At 45.7% G+C, this 25,076-nt stretch overlaps 1 protein-coding gene across 1 annotated transcript in view; it reads left to right on the forward strand.

Moving 5' to 3' along the window:
- LOC115271287 (DNA polymerase theta-like) overlaps window positions 1-25,076 on the forward strand; it is a 46,140-nt gene that overhangs the window by 2,599 nt on the left and 18,465 nt on the right. The window contains exons 2-8 of the mRNA XM_029912770.1: window positions 2,624-2,806; window positions 3,938-4,068; window positions 6,134-6,290; window positions 12,497-12,605; window positions 14,350-14,569; window positions 24,597-24,756; window positions 24,871-25,017. Of these exons, the coding sequence (XP_029768630.1) occupies window positions 2,624-2,806; window positions 3,938-4,068; window positions 6,134-6,290; window positions 12,497-12,605; window positions 14,350-14,569; window positions 24,597-24,756; window positions 24,871-25,017 (1,107 nt within the window). The remainder of the gene's footprint in view (window positions 1-2,623; window positions 2,807-3,937; window positions 4,069-6,133; window positions 6,291-12,496; window positions 12,606-14,349; window positions 14,570-24,596; window positions 24,757-24,870; window positions 25,018-25,076) is intronic.

Below are 25,076 nucleotides of genomic sequence, written 5' to 3' on the forward strand. Positions count from 1 at the left end.
CCGGAGCGGGGCCGAGCCGCGTGGGGCGCCCCGGCGACTTGTCCGGAGCGGGGCCGAGCCGCGTGGGGCGGCCCCCGGATGGAATGCCCCGGCTGGAGCGGGGCCGAGCCACAGAGTATGGCCCCCGACCCGCCGGAGTGGGGCTGTGCCGCTTGGGGTGGCCCCCGTCTGGAGCACCGGAGCAGGGCCGAGCTGCATGGTGCGGCCCCGACCCAGAGCCCCAGCTGGAGCACCGGAGTGGGGCCGAGCCGCGTGGGGCGGCCCCTGGCCGGAGTGGGGCTGAGCCGCGTGGGGCGGCTCCCGCCCCAGAGCGGGGTCGAGTCACGTGGTGCGGCCCCCCCCGACCTGGCGCCCAGGCCGGAGCGCCAGAAGGGGGCTGCGCCACGTGGGGCTTTGGGTTGGGGGCCACTCCACACGGCACGGCCCTGCTCCGGCGGTCCAGGGGCCGCCCCACCCGGCATGGCTCCGCTCTGGTGCTCCGGCTGGGGCTTTGGGTCGGGGCTGTGCCGTGTGGGGTGTCCCCTAACCCAGAGCCACACCGGAGCGGGGCCGAGCTGCATGGTGCGGCCCCCGACCCAGAGTCCCAGCTGGAGTGCCGGAGCGGGGCTGCGCCGTGTGGGGCGGTCCCCATCCGGAGCACCATAGCGGGGCAGAGCCGCACCCCAAACCAGCACCCCAGCCGGAGCAGGGCCGAGCCGCGTGGTGCGGCCCCTGGCTGGAGCGGGGCCGAGCCACATGGTAAGGCCCCCGACCCGCCAGAGCGGGGCTGAGCTGCATGGTGCAGCCCCTAGCCGGAGCAGGGCCGAGTCACGTGGTGCGGCCCCCGACCCATCGCCCTGGCAGGAGCGGGGCCGTGCCGCTTGGAGCTCTGTGTCGGGGGCCGCCCTGCATGGCCATGCTCCGGTGCTCCGGCTGGGGCTTTGGTTCGGGGCCGTGCCGCGTGGGGCGGCCCCCGATCCAGAGCCCTGACCGGAGCGGGGCCGTGCCGTGTGGTGCAGCCCCTGACCAGAGCGAGGCCGAGCTGCATGATGCGGCCCCTGGCTGGAGCGGGGCGGTGTTGCGTGTTGCGGCCCCCATCCGGAGCACCGGAGCGGGGCCGAGCCGTGTGGGGCAGCTCCCGACCCGGCGGAGCGGGGCCGAGCCGCGTGGTGCGGGCTGGAGCGGGGCCGAGCCACATGGTGCGGGGTGGAGCGGGGCCGAGCCACATGGTGCGGCCCGTGGCCGAAGCAGGGCCAAGTCACGTGGTGCGATCCCCAACCCGCCGGCGTGGGGCCAAGCTGCGTGGTGCGGCCCCCGGCCGTAGTTGGGCTGAGCCGCGTGGTGCGGCCCCTGACCCAGCGCCTCAGCCAGAGCACTGGAGCGGGGCCGTGCCACATGGTACGGCCCCCAACCCGCTGGAGTGGGGCCGTGCCACATGGGGCGGTCACCGACCTGCCAGAGCGGGGCCAAGCCACATCGTGCGTCCCCTGGCCGGAGCGGGGCCAAGTCACGTGGTGCGGCCCCCGACTCAGTGCCCCAGCCGGAGCACAGGAGTGGGGCCGAGCCGCGTGGTGCAGCCCCTGACCCAGCGCCCCAGCCAGAGCACCGGAGCGGGGCTGTGCCGCATGGTACGGCCCCTGACCTGCTGGAGCGGGGCTGTGCCATGTGGGGCGGTCACCGACCTGCCAGAGCGGGGCCAAGCTACATTGTGCGTCCCCTGGCCGGAGCGGGGTCAAGTCACGTGGTGCGGCCCCCGACTCAGCGCCCCAGCTGGAGCACAGGAGTGGGGCCAAGCCGCGTGGTACGGCTCCCGACCCAGCGCCTTCGTTGGAGTGGGGCCAAGCTGCGTGGTGCCGCCCCCCACCCAGCGCCCCCGGCCGGAGCGGGCCATAGTTTGCCCGCCTCTCTTATAGTGCTATTAGTATCTTAATCACCCTCAACTGGAAGCTGTGTTCATATTGAATCACCCCATCTCAAAAAGCAGGGAGTTGAGAGATGGGCAAAGAAAATGGCTTGCGGTATAGAAAAGGTCTCATATGAAGAGAGAGTGAAAATATTATAGGAGGCAAATAAAAAGGGAGATGATAAAAGCACAGAAAATAATGAATAATGTATAGAGTAGGTAGATCAGGAATTTCTTGTGACCCTTTCTCAGATTACAGATTTAGAGAGATTCAAAGAAATTGAAACACGGTGAATTAAAAACTGATGGGAGGAAATACTACTCATACAATGTATGATAAACCTGTGGATCGTTGTGGCCAAGAGCTTTAGCAGAATTCAAGAGGGACTGGACATTTAAATGGATGGCAAGAATATCCAGAATTAGAATAGGAAAAAATGAAAAGAATAAGCAATATTTTTGGAAGGAATATAAACTCTCATGCTTCAGGCCATAACCCAATCTCCTAACTATGGGAGGTTAGGAGGAAACTTTGGGGGGCAGGTTATTCTGTAAGGTTTCTTCCACTTTCCTCTGAAGCAGCTGGTCTTGGGCACTGTCAGAGACAGGATCCTTGATAAAATGAACCAGAGCTCTGATTCAACATGGCAGTTCCTGTGTTTCTGAAAGTTTAGTGCATAATGCCTAAGTGTCATATTACTCACTATGCTGTCTCTGCTGATGTTGGAATTTTTCCCAAAGGGCGATGCCAGCAGATGAATATTCCTGATGACCAAGCAGACAAGCTGCTCCTAGCAAGCTGGGGGCTTCCTGAAGTAGTTCTGGAGAAATACCACAGTCTGGGAGTAGTACATATGTTTGAATGGCAAGCAGAATGCCTGATGCTTGGACAAGTCCTGGAGGGGAAGAACCTAGTTTACTCAGGTATGCAGACATCTGACAGAATCATGCACTGTAACAGGCTAAGATTTTGTCCTGGAATTTTTAGTAGAAGTCACGGATAGGTAATGGGCAAAAAAGAAAAATTCATGGAAGCCGTGACCTGTCCGTGACTTTTACTAAAAATATCCATGACAAAATGAAGATCTGCGGGTCCCCATATAGCCTGAAGAAGGGCAGCTACGCAGGGGCTAGGAGCCGCCTGCAGCAGCTGGGGGCTGTAGGATACCTCTGTCACCTGAAGCTCTGGGGGCTCGAGGCGGCTGGGAGCTTGGGGGTTTGCCCACAGCTGTGGCAGCTAGGAACTGTGGGGTCCCCCTTCTGTCTGTGGGGGCTGGGAGCTGCAGGGTACCCCAGGGTACTCCAGGGGCCGCCGGCTTGGAGCTTGGGGGTCCCCCTGCCGGCCGCTGGAAGCTCAGGGTTTCCCCGCAGCTCCCGGCCGCTGCGGATGGCAGGGAATCCTGCAGGTCCCAACCACTGCAGGCTGAAGTCATGCAGGTCGCTGGAAGTCACGGTTTCTGTGATTTCCGCAACCTCTGTGACTAAATCGTAGCCTTAACTATAACTTCACTAATATAATAAATGATTTTACTGCTGCTAAAAGGTGCTGGGCTGAAATCTCTGGAGGCTGAAATCATCTTTGCCTTAGAGGAGGTACAGCACAGATTGCAGCAGGGCAAGTTACTGGGCTCAGCCCACTGATGTGCCTCTAACCTGCTGTGATGAGACCATCTCCAGATATGAAGAGGGAGTCCAGATTCGGGCCCCCAGAGCTGCAGGTGGCAGGGGTATCCCACATCTTGCCACTTCCTGTCATCTAGGAACTGGATGGAGACCCACTGGCTTGTTTTACTTGGGTGACTGAACAGCCACCAAAGTGGTAATGACTTTCAGTCATTGTGGACCAGGGGCTGGGTATGAACTAGCATCCTTAAAGTGAAAGTCTCTGAGTAAAATTTTCAGACACACCTAAATCCCATTTTAAAAAGTGGCTTAGACATTTAGGCACTTCTGAATATTTTTCTTTGTATGCAGTTTCCACCTCTGGAGTCATCCAGTAGCTAATCGCTTGCAGTTTAAGTTTTGACACACTTTTCTTGGATCATGTTATTTTAGCTCCTACTAGTGCTGGGAAGACGCTAGTTGCTGAGTTACTCATCTTGAAGAGAGTCCTGGAGACCCATAAGAAAGCTCTGTTCATCCTCCCCTTTGTCTCTGTGGCCAAAGAGAAAAAGTATTACCTGCAGGTAAGTGGAGTACAGGAGTGTGGGGGTATGGCTCAAAGCTGTCAAATCAAACCTTTTCAGAACCTTAAACATGTGGAAACATTTGTATGAAATGGAGGGGGGAGGGAGGAAATAGAGCTTTGTGGAAGACAGAAATTCTGTTTTGCAAAGGATTTTGAAAATTGGTTTAGTTTCGAATCAGAACAAAATCCGAAACATTGAAAGTCTCTGTGAAGGAATTTTGGGTTGATCAAAACATTTCATTTCAATTTCTACTTTTTATGTTGTGTGTTTTTTATTTGTGTGTGTATAATTTATTTATAGTACACCTCTACCCCGATATAAAGCTGTCCTTGGGAGCCAAAAAATCTTACCGTGTTATAGGTGAAACCGCGTTATATCGAACTTTCTTTGATCCGCCGGAGTGCGCAGCCTCGCCCCCCCCCCCGGAGCACTGCTTTACTGCGTTATATCTGAATTCGTGTTATATAGGGTCGCGTTATATGGGGGTAAAGGTGTGTGTGTATATATAACAAAAGGTCATTTCAAAACAAAAAATGTGAATGTTTATTCCAAAACTGTTGAAACAGGATGTTTTGACATTGTTGGAATACTTGTCTGGTTTTCTTCTGAAACAAACTTCCAGTGTGATGGTGCTGCTCACCTGTCCTTCAGCTGTGTGCACTTCATCCTACAATAAGGCTGTCACGTTCTGGGGTGCAGTCCAGACCGGAGTGAGGTCACTGCCTGCTTTGCACACCTCACAAGGCTTTGCTGCTTTAGTTCCCAACCTGGATTGCTCACAACCAGCCTACAGGTCACACACTGTGTGTCTGTGCACAGCTGGAGCCCTGGTCTAGCAGCTCTGACCCCAGCAGCTTGCCAGCAATGTACCAGTCACACTTTGGCTTCTACCAGCTTTGGTTACTACTTGCCAGGTGACCCCAACACACTCCCAGTTGAGGATTTTCCCCAAAACATGTGTTCTGCAGTGTCCAGCCCTTTCCTGGACAGTTCAGTTATTAAGGTTCATTGCTCTTCTATGGAGTCAATTTTCAACAATTTGCTACTTTAAGTGGAATTACCAAATTGTTCAGTTTAAACACAGCACTGCGTTGTTTGTTTTAGATTAAAAATAAAACACATTTATTAACAGAAGAAGATAGGAGTTTAAATATTTCAAGTATGAGATAAAGTTAGAAGTTACCAGCAAATAAAAGTGAAAACATGCATCTAAAAGTCTAAAACTTAATCCAGCAAGTTTTGGTTCAAGACTTTAAGATGGCCTTTCTCACCCACAGTCTTCCAGCAAGATGGTGACTGACTCTCTCCTTGGCCAGGATCTCTCCCAAAGGTGCTGGTGCCTTTGTCATCTTAGGTGAAAGAGAGAGCTTGAGGTCCTCTATCCCTTTCTTTTATAGGCCAATGAACCTTTGAGGTGGATTCTTTGGAAGGTTACCCTTCAAAGTAATATGTGTTTAAGCAGTAAGGAAGGTGACATGGAATCTGGTGATGAAGGGGCTTCATGCTCTTTCTTCACCCACTTGTGTTTGCTAAATTGCAAATTGTTCTGTTTCCTGCCATCTCCTCCTCCCTGCTGTCTTGAGGACCCTGTTTACCTCAATTTACATAAAAGTAGTAAACACATATTCCTTTCTTTAGGATAGGTCTCTTTAACAACTTGTCTAGGCAGGGCTTTGTGGGTTTGAACTTGTGCTAGTAACGTCATACAGGGCATTCACAACTTTACATATAATGTAGCAACACACATTTCACTATAATATTATTTGACCAATTAGTTATACATTTTCAAATCATACTTCACAAGGCATATTTGGTACAAAGTTTATTACAATAAAGAGCAGTAACTTGGGCTGCTCTGCTGTGGGGCAGAAAGCGCACAGTTGAATAGGAGACAGCAGGCACTAGCTGGCTCAGCCATGCTCTTAGTCGGGTTATCTGATATAGTGTTGGGAATGTCTGTTTTAGGATGTGTGTACTGTGCTGATTTCAGTATGCTGCATATGCTGATCGCAAGTAAAGATTCTAATTCTGTGAACAAATGTTCTGTCTCCCTGGCACACAGACTCTGTTTCAGGAGGTGGGTGTGCGGGTAGAAGGCTATATGGGAAGTACTTCCCCTGCTGGACGTTTCTCAGCACTAGATGTGGCTGTCTGCACCATTGAGAGAGCCAACGGACTAATCAATAGACTCATAGAGGAGAACAAGATGGACTCACTGGGTAAGATGCTAGGGCCTGATCTGTCTGCAGGATGAAGGAGCATGTTTATTGTGTACAGTTAATGAATTTTGTTTTGAGATTATATGCACTGTGTATGTTTAAGCCCTTATTTTTACTCTACTCTTGCCTTATAGTTCTTGTGCAAAGGAGACAGGCTGTGGCACCTGGGTGTCTCTCTCTGATTGAGACAGTTTTTAACTATCAGTAAGTGTACAGGCTGGGACCTGGCAGAACAATGAGATGGCTGCATCCTAGGTGATACCAGTTTTCTCCAGCTTGAATGCGGGGTTTGAAAGTGGAAAATCCCAGAAGGGGATCAAAGAAACCAGTTGTCAGATGAGGTATTTAAAAATGCAAAGGCTGAGAAGTTGAGGAGGGACTCCTATGCGGATTTCTTGAGTGAGAGGGGATGCTTTTGAGTGCAGGGGTCAGAGAGAGATGCCATGATTTGGAGAAGTCCTGAGCTGGAGGAGTGCAGCCCAACAGAGGGGAGTCGGAGTCCTGAAAGGACCCAAATCCCAAAGAACACTTGAGTGATGAGGAAATGACATATAGGTGGGGTTTGACTTAAATCTATGTATCTCTTTTGCTGCCTAAAATAAAGGGTGTTTGTTTTAGAAATCCTTCTTCAAAGTATACCTTGCTTTGCCTATCACATGTCCCTGAAGAGGTTAAACTATAACCCAGAGTGCCCACAAGGTTACAGCTCTGGGAAAGAATGTGCTTAAACTACTGGGAAGTCATGGGTGTGTTTAGCATGGGTCTTGAGGCAGATTGCCAATTTCAGAAGGGTACCAGATAGAGAGACTGCGTGTGCCAGAGAGGCTGGTGCCTGTCCAGACCAAGGGAAGTTTAAAAGCATGTTGGCCCAGCATGTGGGACCCAAATACAGCAGCCTAGGGAGTATCTAGAAAGGGGAGCTTAGGTAGGGCTGGGACACTTATTATACAACTTGAGTGTGTATGAGAATCAGGGAAAATGGGGACTGTCCTCAAGGCTCCAGGAGATGGAGGAACTGTCAATGAAAATCGAGCAATCTTCCCTCCATCCTGCTGCTTATAGGCTTGCTTTGGGAATCCACTCGGGCTGCTCTGTATGGCTGGAGGGTGGGTCAGTGGGTGGAATTTGTCGCTGTAGCTTGCCCAGCCCAGACAATGTGACTGGGAGACAATCCATGGATAGGGCTTGTCAGTGTTCATGGAAGATTCCCTTGGGTAGGGTTTAAACAGTGAAGGGAGTCTGGATGTTTCTTTGAATTCGTAGATCTCCTGTGTGCCAGATGGGTGGCTGGGAATGTGTATGTGTGGAATGGATGGATCGCACTTGTGGTGTGAAGTGGGGATGGAATCGTAGATGGGGCTTTTCTGGGTCTGGTTGGTTGGAATTTATGGATGAGGCTAATCTGTGTTGGCTGATGTGACTAGGAGGGCAATAACCTTAAATTATTTTTCCAATAGTAGTTTAAGAGGAAGCAAGCCTGCTGTCTTTCACAGTTGTGGACTTGCTGTATTACTGTGGTCCTAGGTTTTGGTGGTGCCTATTAAATAAGATGCATGTAAAGAGATGTGAAACCATTAGGAATTTCTGGGTATTCTGTGTGCATGGGAGGAGGAAGCTGTATTTTCCCAGCACAATCAAAAATTCATTCTTCCTTTGTGTTTGTCTAGCTGATATTTTATACACTATTGTTAAATCTAGAATCCCTCCTGCCCTGCCACTGGCCTGTGATGTTACTGTAGTATTTGGATTGATATTTTAAACCAAGAAAAGACAGAAAACTAAATGAATATTAAATTGTGAGACCCTCACCCTTGACTTTCCTGACGTGTGAGCATTTCATGCCATAATTTTTCATTGTACCAGCCAGGTAGCTCTTAAAGATAAGAAAGTAAGAAGAAAAGTTAGAGGCTGATGATTTTATCTTCATGTGTAATCGTGCAATGTGGATATTCACATGTTGGACCCTGGAGACTACAGTGATTTATGTGCTATAAATATTTTCAGCCGACCAGTGGGGGTGTGTGTGTACTTGAATGTGCTAAGATAGCTGCAGTTTTTGATTAGTTCTAGTGCAATCCGTATGCCTTTCTTTGTGTCCTCGTGGGGAATATTGCCAAAGAAGGGTCATATAGGTGTGGAGAGTCAGATAAGTATATGATTAGATGTGCAGAGCTTGTGTCTACTTACTGCTACCTCATTAAAATTTGTAAAATTGTCTTGCATTATTTGAAAGTGCAAAAAAAAATCTGAGACTAACTGATGATAAAACATCATTTTCTGATACTTGATTATTTGGAAAGTTATGCAAACTAATTAATTTCTGCCACCCTCTCAAAAAATCACTTTTGGCTTAAAATAATCATGACAAATTTCATCCCAAAGGGTAATATTTGGAGGTAAATTTTATAAAAACCTGAAAATACAAAGGCTGAAAATGACTTTAAATATAGCCAGCATCAAGCTACTGTAATGCTGCAACATTGTACCTTGACTCTTCTAATTAATTCTAATTTTAGACTACTTTTTTAATGGAGTGTTTTATTCTTTGAGATGAATTATTGAGAGACAACTGCAGCTCTGGCTGGATTCCATCTCAAACTTGAGCTGTTCCTTTTGTTGGTGTCAACCCCCTGCTGCCAGCTCACATTACCTCTGGAAATTGTTGAGAGAAACTCAATTCCTGCTGCTGGCAGAGCTGTCTGTTGCCTAAGGCAGTTCAGAGCAATTTGATTTGAGTTTAATTATTATATAATTTATGCAGTTGCTCGCATCTCGGTAAACAGGAAAGGGAGAAGTTTTCATGCAGTATTGTTTAGTATCAATGTGAGGAATAAATCTAGAGAAATTTTAGGAGAGCAGACTAAAGAAAAACCTCCTTCCTGTTAAATGTGCCAGCTGGGAGTGGGTTTGTATTGTGTTACCAGTGGTAGGTTTGTAATTTAAAAATTAAGTTTAAAAAGTAGAAGTTCAAAAATCTCTGGATTTTAGCATTTTTGATATAAAAAACAAGTTGAACCTTCTGTGGCTGCCCTGAAGAACTGTAGCAACTCAGAGGTTGTCTTCACTTGCAAATTAATTCAGATTAAGGTAGGGTATGAGTTTAAAAAGCAGTAGCCATTCTCAAATAACTGTAGACAAGCCCTCAGATTAACATGAGCACCTTGCCAGGAGCCCCAAAGTCTCACATTATTTGCAGACAAAAGAGCATATTGTAGTTGTCTTCATTTTCAGTAGAGATGCAGTTTAAAGAGATTACAACCCCCCTCCCTCCCGCTTGCACTGCTCAGCAGGTTGCTGAGTTAAAAAGAATATTACATGCTGGGACTTGCACAACCAATGGAGACTACTTCTGTTTTAAAGATGATGGTAGCCGCCTTGTTTGAGCTATTGTGTCTACTTTGGTGGCTTCAGTATAATCTCAACAGATGCCTCCATGGTACTGCTTGGAGAAAGAAACATTGTATGTGTAAATGACTGTCAGGCCTGGCTGATTTGTGAACGGCTCAGATTCCCATATACGTGGTTATACTGAGAGCTTGGATGTCATGCCTGAATAACAATAGGAGGTACAGAAGTTTTGGCCCATAAAAAAGACAGCCGTACTCTGTCTTTTGGGGGAATTCTGCACCACTGCATAATGCAGAATTTGCTCAGAAATTAATGTTCTGCGCAGAATTTCCTTTCCCCCCCCCAACAGAAATGGGCTGCAGAGCTGTTGGCTGCCCCTAGGGGCTGCTGGACCTGGCAGAACCCACCTTGCAGATAGAAGACACTGCTGGATGAAGGAAGCTGGAGGGTTCCCAACAGCTTCAGTTCCTGGCACGCCCTGAAGGAAGGAGGCGGCGTGAAGGAAACTCCACACAAGCCCTGGACCTAGCATCAGTCTTTCTCTCCCTCTGGATCCCTGGGCTCTGGGGGGAAGGGGTAGGGGGTGTGAGTGTCTGGGCTGTAGGGTGCCCTGCGGCTGGGCTCTGGGGGAGGAGGGGGTGCGAGTGTCTGGGCTGGGGGGCACCTTATGACTGGGCTCTGGGAGGTAGGGGGTGCGAATGTCTGGGCGGGGATGCCCTGTGGCTGGGCTCTGGGGGATAGGGGGTGCCAGTGTCTAAGCTGTGGGGTGCCCCATAGCTGGGATCTGGGGGGAGGGGATGTGGGTGTCTAGCCCCTCAGCTTGGCTCTGTGGGGGGATAGGGCAGAGAAACAGGAACTGGGTTGTAGGGGTTTCTTTAACTATATTCCCTGGGGAAAATTTTGTGTCTGTATTGTTACAGATCTAGTTGCTGACAGGTATTTTGAAATAAATTACCGAAATAATTGAAACTGGCATAAGTATATAGTGTTATTTTGACAAATCAAATATGCAGAATTTTGCAGAATTTTTAATTTGTTAGCACAGAATTCCTCCAAGAATAACACTGCATAGCAGAAAACATCACATTTGAGACATGCCCTCCTGGGGAATCTGACTAAGACTGTTCTTCGGGAAGTCTCTTCATGACAGACCTGTGAGGTGCTGCTGTTTCATTTAAAAAATAAAAATAAAAAAATCCTGTGCAGGACTTGAAAAACCCACTTGCCCTTGGTTAGTAGGAAGCTGTTGCAGTAGCCATAAGGTTAATGAGAATAAATGTGAAACAAGTGTAAATGAATGCAGTGCTGTGTCTGCCTGAATCTGCAGGCAGCTGTAGTACCTCTGTTGTTGCACATAGTTTTGCCAAACTATAGCAGATGGAAAAGTGATTGGATCATTGTTATTTTCCCTGCTTCTATTCAGTGCTTTGTGCTGTGGTCAGCAATGAAAATGACTAGAATCAGGTCAATTCCACTTTGATGTTGCTAAGGAAATTTGTAAGAAAAATAAGAGGAAAGCATTGGTGCTATTCAGCAGGGTGAGAGAATCCAAAACAGAGGCTGTGGGAAGGGGTAGAGCAACACAGACACCGCTCACTCTCAACATGCTCGTACAGCAGCCAGGAAGGAGACTTGGGGTTGGGAGAGGCAAATAGAGAATACAGTTTTTCTTTCCCCAACCTAGAGGCACAGACTATGTGGACACCAGCTAGCCAGAGGCTAATGCAAAAGATCGAACTACCAGTTATGTTCTAGAGACATCACTCTGGTAGAAATATCACCCTCTCCTTTCTCAGTAGATGGCAGAGTTAAGTTGACTTTTTGCTTTTATGTTGCTTGGGGGATGGAGGGGCATCTTTTTTCTCTGTCTTCAGCTATGTGTACACTAGGAGCGCTTTACCGGTGCTTTTGCCAGTATAACTTCTTCTGGTTTGGTGAGCGAAACAAACTATACCAGTAAAAACACTCTTTTACCAGTACAACTACGTCTATGCTAGAGTTTTTGCCAGCATTGCTATGTTGGTAAAAAATCACCTTCCCAACCTACGTCGATATGCTGGCAAACTTGATTATAAACCTGGCCTAAGTGAGGTGGGAATGTTCATTTCATCTAGAATTTCTCAAGTTTGGTGTGGTCTGGAAATTTAGAAAGATGTTGTAATTAATTCGGATTGAGGTAGGGTATGAATTTAAAGAAGAGTAGCCATTCTGGAATAACTGTAGACAAGCCCTCAGGGTAACCTTAATTTGGTGAGATGTTGAGGTTGGAAAGATGGGTGCACTGTTAGCTAGACTCCACCAAACACACTATCAAATTTAACTTTATTTTTTTAAACAAAACAAATTTTGGAGGTAAAATGTCATGAAACTGATCATCTGCTTCATACACTAATATCAGAGGAGAAACAGTGACAGGAAGCGGCAGAAATGTCTCTGGCATGCACAGGAATTTTGTAAATTTCAACCATTCAGATGGAATATGCTGCTGAAGGAGTGATGGAGGTTTGTTCTTGCTTTTGAGCTTTGGTGAAACTTCCTTCCCTGACAAACCAAGGGATGTACCCCACCCATGTACTTATTCGCTACACTGATACTTGGACTCTTTAATACGTTCCATGGGTGGCGTACCCGAGCCCACTTATCCACGGACACTTTAAAAACTCCCGCAACCCAATCTGGGTCTCTGCTGGTTATGTGATATGTATGTAGCTCGTGATCCTTGTAACTGATACCTGTAATCCCTCATAACTCAAGCCTGACCCCAGATGTACAGTACCTTCCCTCTTAACTTGTGCATATTTAATTTTAAACATTAACTTTAATAAAAATTTTAAATCTGTAGTGCTTCTTTTCACCAGGGATGGTGGTTGTGGATGAGTTGCACATGCTGGGAGATTCTCACAGAGGATATCTGCTGGAACTCCTGCTGACCAAAGTTCGATTTGTTACAGAGAAAGTTGCTAAAAGGTGGGTAGACTGGGAGTGTCTGTCTTTTAATACTGAATTCTGAGCAGCTTCAATATTCAGATTGTTCTCTGAGTTACTGGAGATATGGAGTGGCTCCAGGAATTTGGTGAGAACTCTGATCTAGGATCCCTCAGTTATTAAGGTCTCATCACATCAGGAGGCTATCACTATAGTCAAAAACCTTTTTCCTCGAGTTTTTTAATTTGTGTTTTGTTGTAAAATTCATTCTTTTTTGGAAAAGAAATTGGGATAAAGCTTTAAGTTCAAATATAAAGTAAGCTAATTTTTTTTAATGTTTTGGATTTGTTGTTTCTTCTTTTCTGGTGTCTTGTCTTGTTTAATTTTTCATTCCTAGGCAATAGAGTTTCTACCACTATTGCCTCCTTTAGGAGACTTTCACAACCTAATAGATCTCTCTATCAAAAATGTTTTGATATGTGTGAAAGAACTGTATGATCGGGCATCCTGTTTTGGGGGTTGTAGGATTGGGATGAACCCCAAAATGAGGAAATGTTTATTTTGATTGCTTAATTATAAACATTATATCCAAAGGAAAAGACTTAGCTGACTACAGCTATTCTCTGCTGAGTTATTCTACCCGCTTACATGCGTATTACCATTTGACATGGAAAAGATGAAAAAGCAATGATCACAAGTGTCGTCTATACTAAATCATAAAACATCTACACGCCATAATACGATAGTGAGCCCTTCATTACTCTAAGTGTTAAACCATCCTTAGCTGGAGTGGAAGGCTTTGAATAGTTGTTGCTTTTGTGAACTTTCTAAGAAAGGAAATTGTGTGTAATGGAGATTCAAATTTTTCAACATAATTCAGACCAGACATGATCTATCTAGTTCCAGGACTCAATTTGTGTTGAGATGCTCCACAATAATTACATCTTTGTATATGTGTTGGGCATTAACAGCATGCCCAGCAAGGCATGTAGAATGTGCAGGAGCATACATAGTGGTGGATTAGGAAATACGTAATTTTTAAAAAATTGTACACTATGGTGGCAGACAAGCTTTTAAAAAAATCAGTCCTGTATTCTGTGGTTAGAGTTATTGATGGGCCATGCATTTGGTGAGTGATTTAGCCCTAGTTTTTACACGGACTTAAGAAAAGTCTAACTAGGTTCTTGCATCCTTATTTAGACATCTGACAAATCAGGCCACTTGTTTAGAAGTGCTGAGCATCCTTTAGTTCTCTTTGAATTTAATGGAAGCTAGTGAATGCTCATCACTTGAAAATAAGGCTACTGATTTAATTTCCTAAATAAGGAACCTAACTGTGTCTAGCCCATTTTTGAAAACCTTAGTCTATGATTGTTTAGCTTAAAATTGAGACAAAATGGAGTGGATTTGATTAAGATATTTAAGCTTATGAAAGTTATAGTGAAAATATATCTGCCCCTTTTGTTTCCATAATTCCATAACTTGAACACTCAAAATTAATAACAAGGAAATCTTCAAAAAATATTTAGAAGTGTGTGTAGTCAGTGCCTTCGAAGGCTAAGCCTTGTAACCACATTTTTTAAAATTATGAGTAATCTTATGATCAGCATATAACATTTGTAGTTATGTATGCTGAGAGGAGAGGAATCCATTTTTCTGCTGCAAGATATTCAATGTATTCCTTTGAGCATCAGGATCCCGGATTGAATGGATAGGATTTGGTATTCTGCACCAGAACATTGGCATAGGGTTCTATTAACTTTCATTTTCTTTTAACCAATTATAGACAGACAAAGGAGAACAGTCCTGTTTTTGACAGCATACAGATAATAGGCATGAGTGCCACCCTCCCTAACCTGGGTCTTCTGGCCTCCTGGCTGAATGCTGAGCTGTACCATACTGATTTTCGCCCTGTACCCCTTATGGAGTGGGTGAAAATTGGCCATAATATTTATGACTCTTCAATGAAGCTTGTGCGGGAATTCCAACCCATGCTGCAAGTGAAGGTAACTACTGATTCTTGCTAACTAACTCCAGGATAACGTTGTTTCTATTGTCTAATTAAAAGAAGACTCTCTTAAAATGTATCAGTAGATGTGTAATGTTTTAAGTAGCTGACATTCCTACCCTGCTTCTAACATAGTGTGTACACTCAAAATAAGGGCTAAAGTTACACTTTTCCTGTGATTTGGTTTTTATTGGTAAACCATCTTAAACTTCTTCCCAAGCTAGGGTTTTCCCCAGCCAGGCCTATCTGTCCCTAGTTCCCTTTGCCTCAGAGAGACACTCCATCTCCCCTTATAAACTAGATTGGAGCTAATTGGACACATCTGAGATAAAAGTTCATAGATTCTAAGGAAAGAAAGGACCATTGTGATCATCTAGTCTGACCTCCTGTATAACACTGGCCATAGAACTTCCCGAAAATGATTTGTTTTGAGCTAGAGCATTTTTATTTATTTATTTTTAAATCCAATCTTTATTAAAGTGTTTGCCAGTGATGGAGAATTACCTGAATATCTTGGCAAAAATACCTTTGCATATCTGCAGGTTTTGAGCATCTGAACCCAGAATAATACAATAGAAGAGCCTTTCATTCCAATGCTGGGTTCCAGAAACTGTTATCTGGTTAAAAATGTACACGAAAATTTCCTAGTTAGGTTAATTTAAACTGCTTAATCTTTAGCAAGCACCTTTTCTTTTTAATCCCTTTTTAAAACTACTAACAAAACCATCCAAAGCACAGGACTTGGTAGTGATGGGGGGCTTCAACTATCCAGACATCTATTGGGAAAGTAATCTAGCAGGGCACAGATTATCCAACAAGTTCTTGGAATGCTTTGGAGACAAGTTTACTACAGAAGGTGGAGGAAGCAACTAGGTGAGAGGCAGTCCCAAAGTTGATTCTGACTAATAGGGAGGAACTGGTTGAGAATTTAAAGCTTGAAGGCAGCTTGAGTGAAAGTGATCATGAAATGATAGGGTTCATGATTTGAAGGAACGGTAGAAGAGAAAACAGCAGAATAAAGACAATGGATTTCAAGAAGGCAGAGCTTAGCAAATTCAGAATTGGTAGGTAAGCTCCCTTGGGAAGCAAGTGTAAAAGAAAAAATGTTCAGGCGAGGTAGCAGTTTTTTAAAGTCATATTATTAAGGGCACAAAAGCAAACTATACCAATGCATAGGAAAGATGGGAAGTGTGGTAAGAGATCACCCTGACTTAACCAGGAGATCTTCAACAACCTGAAACTCCAAAAAGAGTTACGCAAAAAATGGTTACTAGGTCAAATTATGAAGGATGAGTATAAAAAAACAACACAAGCATGTGCGGACAAAATTAGGCCAAAGCACACAATGAGATTAAAGTAGCTTGGTACATAACGGCACTGAGACACCATTTTACAAATATATTAGAAGCAAGAGGGAGGTCGAGGACAGCGTAGGCCCATTTACTCAATGAGGAGGGAAAGACAATAACAGAAAACGCAGCAATGGCCGAATTGTTCAAATGCCTTTTTTTGTTGTTGTTTTTCGCCAAAAAGGTTCAGTGATTGGTTGACTAACATAGTGAACCTCAGTGTAAATGGGGTAGGATCTGAGGCTAAAAGAGGGAAAGAACAAGTTCTAGACAAGTTAGGGTATGTGCACGGTGCAGTGTAAGCCTGGGCTCAGGCTTAGACTTGAGCCCAAACCCCTTTTCCGTCTACACACACGTCTCTCAGACTTGGGCTCAGATCTAGAGTCCTAGGACCCTGCAAGGCTGGAGGGTTCAAGCCCAGGTCAAGCGGTGACCCAGGGTTGAGCCCTATTGCTTTGCAATGTAGACGCAGCCCCGCTTGACTCGTCTCCTGGGAGTACACCAACAGTATCCCACAATCCCATGGGCCAACTTCCTTTGTCTTCTGTATCCAAACAATCTCCAGTCTACTCAATTGAAAATGGAAGCTATCCTTCCTTGGCATACAGCAGCAACTCAGTGAGTTAGTATTAACCCTTCCATTGTCTTCTGATCACTGAGCTGCAAACACATCTTCGGAGAGCCTTCTGTGTTTGCAATGGAGACAAAGCAGAACAAGCCTTTTGTAAAGCGCACTGCTTCATGGTCACGTGATTATAGCCAGTTTTCGGTGAATCTCTGATGTGAGGCCAGTAAACCTGTTGACTTTTTAGCAAAAGTACCAGCAATGATCATACGTACCAACAGACGGATAAAAAGCCGGCAGCTTTGCAAATTTTCCGGGCTGGTGACCAGTGCAGGGGGTGAATTTAGTGTCTCAAGAGTGAGTGCTGGAAGACCAGGGATCAGAACCGCACCTTGTGCAACTGTAAGCCTCATGCCCGTTTTTATGAGGAGTTTGACTGGTGCTTGGCACTGTGCCTATCACAGAGCCAACCGTGGTGCATGACGACCTGGTCAGCCTGGATGGTGCCCTACTGTCCCCTAAATCCAGCATGGGGACTAATGGGAGCCAGGAGGAGACAGAAGCTGCCCCTGAGCCAGATAAGTTTCTGATTCGAATTAAAAGTTTATTACTACAGTAATGGGAGGGATTTCTGCTCTAAGAACCAATCCAAAGTTATGAGAAGCCTCAGCTACCAGCATGTATCCACTAATGGAGGATTGTATCCCAGCAGTTTGGTGCCCCTCCCACCCCCCAGCATGTGGAGTTCAAAATGGTGACCGGGAAATGCAAACAGTAAAGAACAGGTTTAAAGAGTATTCATGTTTTTCTTAAAGTAATAATCTTTAAGTTTGCCACTCTATAATCACTCAGCGTCTATGGAGCTGTCTGGAAACAATGAACTGTGTGTGTGTGTGTGTGTGTGTGTGTGTGTAAATGTGTTCTTCGAGTGCTTGCTCATATCAATTCCAGTTAGGTGTGTGCGCGTGCCACGTGCTCAGCTGGCGGAAGTTTTTTCCTAGCAGCTACCCATCGGGCTGACTATGGAGTCCCCTGGTGCGCCATCAGTATGGCGCTCTATATATGACCCTGCCGGCCTGACCCCCCTTCAGTTCCTTCTTACCGCCAGTGACGGTTGTTGGAACAGTGGCTTCTTGATTTGCAAGTGTCCCACTAATCCCTAGCTCCTCTGTTATCTTCTGTAAGTAGTTTGCTCTGTTAGTTAATCGTTAGTGGTTAGTCTTGCTACTTAACGGATTGGGGGGCTCCCCCTCCAGCACGGGCCCTACCGGGGACTCAGGGCATGCCATCTCAGGGCTTCAAACCCTGTAGTTCCTGTGTGAAGCCTATGCCCACGGGCAACCCCCCGACTCCTGTCTTCAGTATCTGGGAGAAGCCCACCAGTCAGACAAGTGTAAGATCTGCAAGACTTTCAAACCTCACACATGGAAGGAGGGGGACATCCAGCTGAAGCAACTCCTAATGGAGTCAGCCCTCCGTCCTCGGCAGGACCCAGCCCCGAGTGCCTCGGTGCGAAACACTCCCACTGCGGTCCCATCTACAGTGCCGAGAAAGGACCTGGCGTGCTAACCCAGGAACCGCCGATCCCCTGGACCCCAGAAGCATTCTCACCGGCACCGCTCTCATTCCCTGACTGCCTGCAAAAAACAGACAAAGGGGAAATCCTCCCCCTCCCCCTCCCTCCCCCCCGTGCGGGTTGTTACTGCAGCTGTACCCCCAGAAGGGAACAGTGCAGGGGATAGACCTATGGCCAGCAGACCGTTGGCCCAGGCACAACCAATGCGGGTCCCCATCTCTCCAATGAGCCCTATTCTCCTGGACTCCCCACGGCTGCATGTGGAGGAAGCTATGATGCCTTCCACCCTGGACACCTTTGAAGCTGCCAGGGGCCTCATCAAGATGATGGAACCTAAGTCTCCCACTATGAGGGACAAGCCACCACTCCCTCGGAGCATGGCACCATCCAGAGGCAAGCCTGCCATGTTGGGTCCATCAGCCCCTCGGCCTGAATCTCCATGCCGCTCTGAGTCCTGATGCGGCTCTGAGTCCCGGCACTGCGCCCATGCCAGTCTGACTCGCAGCGCTGGTCCGACTCACGGCGCTGGTCCCATAGCCCTGACTCTCGGAGCTGCTCCCACTCGGGGTGGTCGTCGGCATACAGGTCTTGATCCCATTCGAGATCCAGGTCCCGTTCTAAGCACTGAAACCCCCACCGCCCCCCCAAATTAACCAGCTCCTTTCCCTCCACAAGCACATTATTACAGATACTATTCCCGCTCTTTCATAGGGCCATGCAAGTTGATAATGTGAGAACACAAAGCATCCCTGACTTCTGTTGCCCAGGTGCAGCCAACTCCAGTTGTTGTAGATGCTGGCTGAGTGAACCAATTCAGCTGCTCCTTGTTGTTATAGGCCCATTTAGGGGAAAATGGCTCACCTTTGGCGTCTCAAAGATTGTAAAGAATACAGCAAGCCACAATAATGCAGACAGCATTGCTGAGTTAGCATTCAAATGGGTCTGCTGACACCTTCAATTGGATTTTAATTTGCCAAAGCACATCCAACAGCGATAGAATCTACACCTGCTAAGAGTGTAATTAAACCTTCTTTTGCCCAGGCCTCTGAAAATCAGGGAATTGCTTCATAAGACAAGGCAAAAGGGGATACGTGGGGTCCCCCAGAATAACAGTGGGGATAGTGTTTATGACAATGTTATTTGGTGGGAACAGTGTTCCAGTCTGTCCATGAATGTAGACTCCTGATTGGTGAAAAACCCTGATGTGAACTTTAAGAATGCAGACCATGTTGACCTTCATAAATTGGTCTCTGTGGGGGGCCTGCATAACAATCAAGTAGTACCCATTGTGGTTTATATACTCCTTGAGGAGAGCAAACTATGGGCACATGAGTCCCATCATTGGCCCCTGTGCAGTTAGGAAAACCCCATTCTCTCAAAGCCAGCAGTTACTTCAGGAATATCTTTAATGACCACCTTCGGGAAAACCACACACCTTACAGCCTCAGAAATCTCCACCACCACTTTGCTCACAGTCGCCTTTCCAACCCCAACTGGTTGGCAACGGACTTGTAGCAGTCAGGGTAGCCAGCTTCCAGACTGCTTTAACAACCTCCTTCTGGACTGGCAAGGGTGAGTGTCTTTAGGCTGGAGGGTTGGGGCAAGCTGCTCACAAAGCTGCAGGAATGTAGCTTTCTTCATGCAAGGGTTCTGGATCCACTGCTGGTCATCCTAGGTCTGTGTGACAATGGGAGCCCATCAGTCTGTGCTTGTGGCCCTGCATCAGAAGTGCCGGTCTACATAACATCAGCTGGTTTACTGCTAAGTAAAATATGCCGATTTTACTTAGCAGCATCAGCCAGTGCGAGTCTGCCATGTCTCCTCCTCCTCTCACTCCATCATGAAATCTGTCAGGTGCGTTTGGTGGGTCAGAAAAAGCTGCCGAAATGCCCATTGGCGCATCTCCGAAGCTCTGTCCGTTTTCTGACACAGGAATGAAAGCGTAAGCAAGAGAAGTTTTTCAAAAGGCTGCTCCTCTCTGTTGCTGGCTTTGATAGCTGGGAGCACACAGACCAAAATGACTCGGCAGGCTGTGTTGGTGGGCTGTTCAAATTTCCTGTAGCATGCAGGGTGGGCAGTAAAGTTTTCCCACAGTGCATCATGGTCAAAAGGCTAGAGCAGTTGCATTTTGAGAGGGTGCTAGGGACTCTGCGATTGCTTTGACTTGGGTCTGCGTGCTGCAGTGCGGATATCAGCACCCCAGGTTCAAGCCCTGGTTAGAAAAATCTTAACATAGGGTTAAGAATCAGTGTAGTCACTCAAGCCCAGGATTTTCTAACCTAGGTCAGATGACTCGAGTCCCACTAACCGTAGGCTTATATTGCAGTGTACACATACCCTTAGATGTCTTCAGGTTGGCGGGGCCTGACGAAATACATCCTAGAGCAGTGGTTTTCAACCTGTGGTCCATAGACCCTTGGGGATCCGCAGACTATTAAGATTTCCAAAGGGGTTTGCACCTCCATTTTACATTTTTTTAGGGGTCCGCAAATGAAAAAAGGTTGAAAACCACTGTCCTAAAATATTTAAGGAACTGGCCAAAGAGATCTCTGAGCCACTAGTGATTATCTTTTAGAACTCGTGGAGGACAGGAGAGATGCCAGAGGACTAGAAAAGAGGTACTATATTTCCCATCTATGAAAAGGGGAATAAGGGGAGCCCAGGGAATTATAGACCAGTCAGCTGAACATTGGTACCTGGAAAGATAATGGAGCAATTGATCAATTGTAAGCACCTTAGAAGATAAATAACTGTTAAGATGGATTTGTCAAAAACAAACTGTCAGACCTACCTAATACCCTACTTTGATAGGGTAACAAGCCTTGTTAGTGGGGGGGAAGGAGAAGATGATACATCTTGACTTTAGTAAAGCTTTTGATATTGTTCTTACTGAAAGTGGCCCTATATTCGCTCCCTATACACCATTGTAATAATTGTACAAAATATACCTTGTGAGGTATCATTTGAAAACTAATAGCTTGCCGGTCAATAATATGGTGAACTGTATGTAGCAACATCCTGTGCAAAGTTATGAATTTCCCTTGTAAGATGATAGCACATGTTCAAAATCACACAGCTCTGCCTAGACAAAAGTTGTTAAACAGGTCTATCCTAAACACAGGAATGTGTTTACCTCAATTTACATATAAGTAGTAAACAGGGTCCTTGAGACAGCATGAGGTAGAAATGGCAGTAGACAACAGATCTGCATTTTAGCATACACCAGAGAGAAGAAAGAGCATGGAGCAACCTTCACCACTGGACTCCATGTCACCACCTTTACTGTATGAATAAACTTTGCTTTGAGGGGTAATCCTTAGAAGAATCAACTTCGAAGTGTGACTGGACTATAAAAGTGAAGGGCAAAAACACTCCAATGTCATCTCTCCTTATATTTTTCCCTATTTCACACACATTCATCTCAGAAGACAAAGGAACCAGCCCTTTGAATTTGGGGGAGTTTCTGATCTGAAAATTTGGTCAGCAATATTGCTGGGAACTATGGGGATTTTACCTTGGGCCAGGTCTAGCTTGTTAAGTTTTAGATACCAGAAAGTCTTTTTCTCTTGTAACTATTTCTGACTTTAATACCTTATATATATGCTCACTTAAAATCTCTTTAAATAAACATGTTTTTTTTTTTTTTTTTTTAAATATAAACTGTCCCATGTTGTGTTTGAACTAAACTGTTTGGTAACTCCATTTAAAATAGTAAACAGTTGAATATTGATCCCTTACAGGGCAACAGACCTCTAATATCTGAACTGCCCAGGTGAAGGCTGGACACTGCAGAACACATGTTTTTTGGGAAAATTTGGCACTGAGAGTGTGTTGGGGTCACCCTTCAGGTAGTAACCAAGGCTGCTGGAAGCCAGCATGTGGCTGGTGTGTTGCTGACAGGCTGCTGGGGCAAAGTTGCTGGACCAGGGCTGTAGCTATACACAAATACTCAGAGTGTGACCTGCATGCTGGTAGACTGTTTGTGAGTGGCCCCAGGTTGGGAGCTACAACAGCAAAGCATTGTGAGGTGCCCAAGGTTGCAGGGCAAGCGGTGACGCAACCCCTCACTGGTCTGGATTGCACCCTGGAATGTGACAGCTGTCTCACATGATCATCTCATAAGCGAACTAGGGAAGTATATACTAGATGAACCTACTATATGGTGGCTGCACATCTGGTTGGAAAACCATAGAGAGAGTAGTTATCAGTGTTCACAGTGAAGATGGAAGGACACATTGAGTGGGGTTCCGTAGGGATCTGTCCTGGGTCCAGTTCTATTCCGTATCTTCATAAATGATTTCGATAATGGCATAGAGAATACACTTATAAAGTTTGAGGGTGATTCCAAGATGGGAGAGGTTGCAATCTCTTTGGAGGACAGGATTAGAATTCAAAATAATCTTGGCAAATTTGAGAAATGGTCTGAAATAAATAGGATGAAATTCAGTAAGGACAAATGTAGAGTACTACACTTTGTGCAATTGATTATTTCTTCCTTATACAAAATGGGAAATGATTGTCTAGGAAGGAATATGCAGAAAAGGATCTGGGTGTTATAGTGGATCACAAACTAAATATGAATTGTCAGTGTAATACAGTTGCAAAAAATCAAACATCATTCTGAGATTTATTAGCAGGAGTGTTGTAAGCAAGACATGAGAAGTAATTCTTCCGCTCTATTCAGCATTGATAAGGCATCAACTGGAGTTGTGGCCAGTTCTGGGCATCACAAAGTGGGAAAGATGTGGACAAATCGGAGAAAGTCCAGAGGAGAGCAACAAAAATGGTTAAAGGTCTAGAAAATGTGACCTACGAGGAAAGATTGAAAATATTGGGTTTTCTCAGGAGAAGAGAAGATTGAGGGGTTGGGGAGAGGAACGTGATAGTCTTCAAGTATGGAAAAGGTTGTTATAAAGAGGAGGATGATAAATTGTTTTCCTGATCCACTGAGGACAGGACAAGGAGCAATGGGCTTAAATTGCAGCAAGGGAGATTTAGGTTAGACATTAGGAAAAACTCTAACTGTAAATTAAGCATTGGAACCAATTACATAGGGAGGTTGTGGAATCTCTGTCACTGGAGGTTAGACAAACGCCTGTCAGGGATGGTCTAGATAATACTTAGACCTGCCTCAGTGGAGGGGACTGAACTAGCTGACCTATCAAGGTTCCGTCCAGTCCTACATTTCTATGATTCTAAGACCAGCTCAGCCTGTTATATAAAATAAGCAAAATTTGAGAGAGAGTGGCAAAAATTGGATTTGTTTAAACAAAAAACTATGATTAGAGATCATGATTTGGCATAACAAGTGGAGGGATTCCAGAAACCAAAATAAATGTTTATAATTGGAATAACTGTAACTGTGTTTTAATTGAATACTTTTGATGGGATCAGGTTGCTGTCCGTTTTTCAAGAGGTTACATGGCAATATGCTTAAGCTAGGTGGGCTGGAAAGTCAAATTTGTGGACTCAACAGCTTGAGGGAAGGAGTTTCACCTTTAAGGTGACCACAGCTCACTGGGTCCCTGGGATCTACCGTCATGGTCTTGGGCCTTTGTCATGATCCTGGAAGATGTCCTAACTAGACTGGGCATGAAAAGGGAGCCAGATAACATCACCACCTCTGCTGGGTTTGGCAGAATTCTGAACAAGACTTGTCATGTGCACTTGAAGTTTCTGCTACTGCTTTCTTTGTAGTATAATATTGTTTTTCCTTCCCTACCTGACTTCTACTCTTGCCTTTATTCCTCCTTTGGCCGTCTGCTTAAAAATAATCTGGTTTAACTATCCAGAACAAATCCATGTCAGAAACATGCTATTAACCTGTAATCAAAAAAGCAAGCTATTGACAAAGATTTTAGTCTGACTAGTAAGACTTTAAGTGTCTGTGCGGCTATTAAAATTACGGTATGTGCTTTGCCTGTAATTTCCAAGAAATCATCTCTCTCTCACACACTCACACTCACACTCACACTCTCTCTCTCTCACACACACACACACACACGCACACACACAAAATCAACAAGAAGTTATACTTCCTTATTCTTTTCCTTCTCTTGGGAGTGTGTATGTTTGCGAACTTTAATAACCACTCGACTTTCATCTTTAATACCACCTAAAGAAACTATCAGACAAGGGAGGTTTCCATATAAGAAACTCTATACAACTAAAGGGAATAAGAGAATTGTTAAAGTTTTTACTTAACTTCTGAAGTTTCAAATAATTTAACTGTTCTTTTTGTGTTAATAAAAGGTTAAAAAGGTTTTAATTGTGATTGTAACAATGGGAGTAAGCCAGGGATAATTTGACACAAATCTGCAGATTTATCTGTTGGGCCCAAGACATGTATACATCAGTGTACCATACTAATCCCTAGACTTTCAAAAGTCAAGAAAACTCAGCTCCCTTTCTTTCCCTTGTTTCTCTCTCTGAATTGGGATAGGGGATTTGAAGTGGGATAGAGGCCAAAATGGCAGCTTTTACAAACCCTGTATGATACAATAACTTGTTGAAAGAATTGTCTGTCTCAATTCAGGGAGATGAAGACCATGTGGTGAGCCTGTGTTACGAGACCATTCGCGATGGCCATTCAGTCCTACTCTTCTGTCCATCCAAGAACTGGTGTGAAAAACTGGCAGACATCATAGCCAGGGAGTTCTACAATCTGCAACACTGGTCCCTGCAGCAGGCTGAGAGTAAGAGGGAATGAGAAAGGAGCTTAATAGGAGACTATGAGCTGCACTATGCCTTTATAGCAGAGTAAGCCAGCTGAGAGCTATACAAATATTCTTTCTCTCTCCTGACTAAAGGGTTTACCAAAACCTCAGCACTTTCACCAGTTGCCTTGGACAAGGAAGGAATAGAAGAGGTGATGGACCAGCTAAGGCGCTCACCGTCCGGTCTGGACTCTGTGCTCCAGCGTACTTTACCATGGGGAGTGGCATTTCATCATGCAGGTATTTGAGTTGTTTACTCATTTCTCATGAGCATACTATATAGATACCAAAATCTAGTT

The sequence above is a fragment of the Terrapene carolina genome, unplaced genomic scaffold (genome assembly GCF_002925995.2).
Source record: "Terrapene carolina triunguis isolate 2854851 unplaced genomic scaffold, T_m_triunguis-2.0 Scaffold242, whole genome shotgun sequence".
Taxonomy (NCBI): domain Eukaryota; kingdom Metazoa; phylum Chordata; order Testudines; family Emydidae; genus Terrapene; species Terrapene triunguis.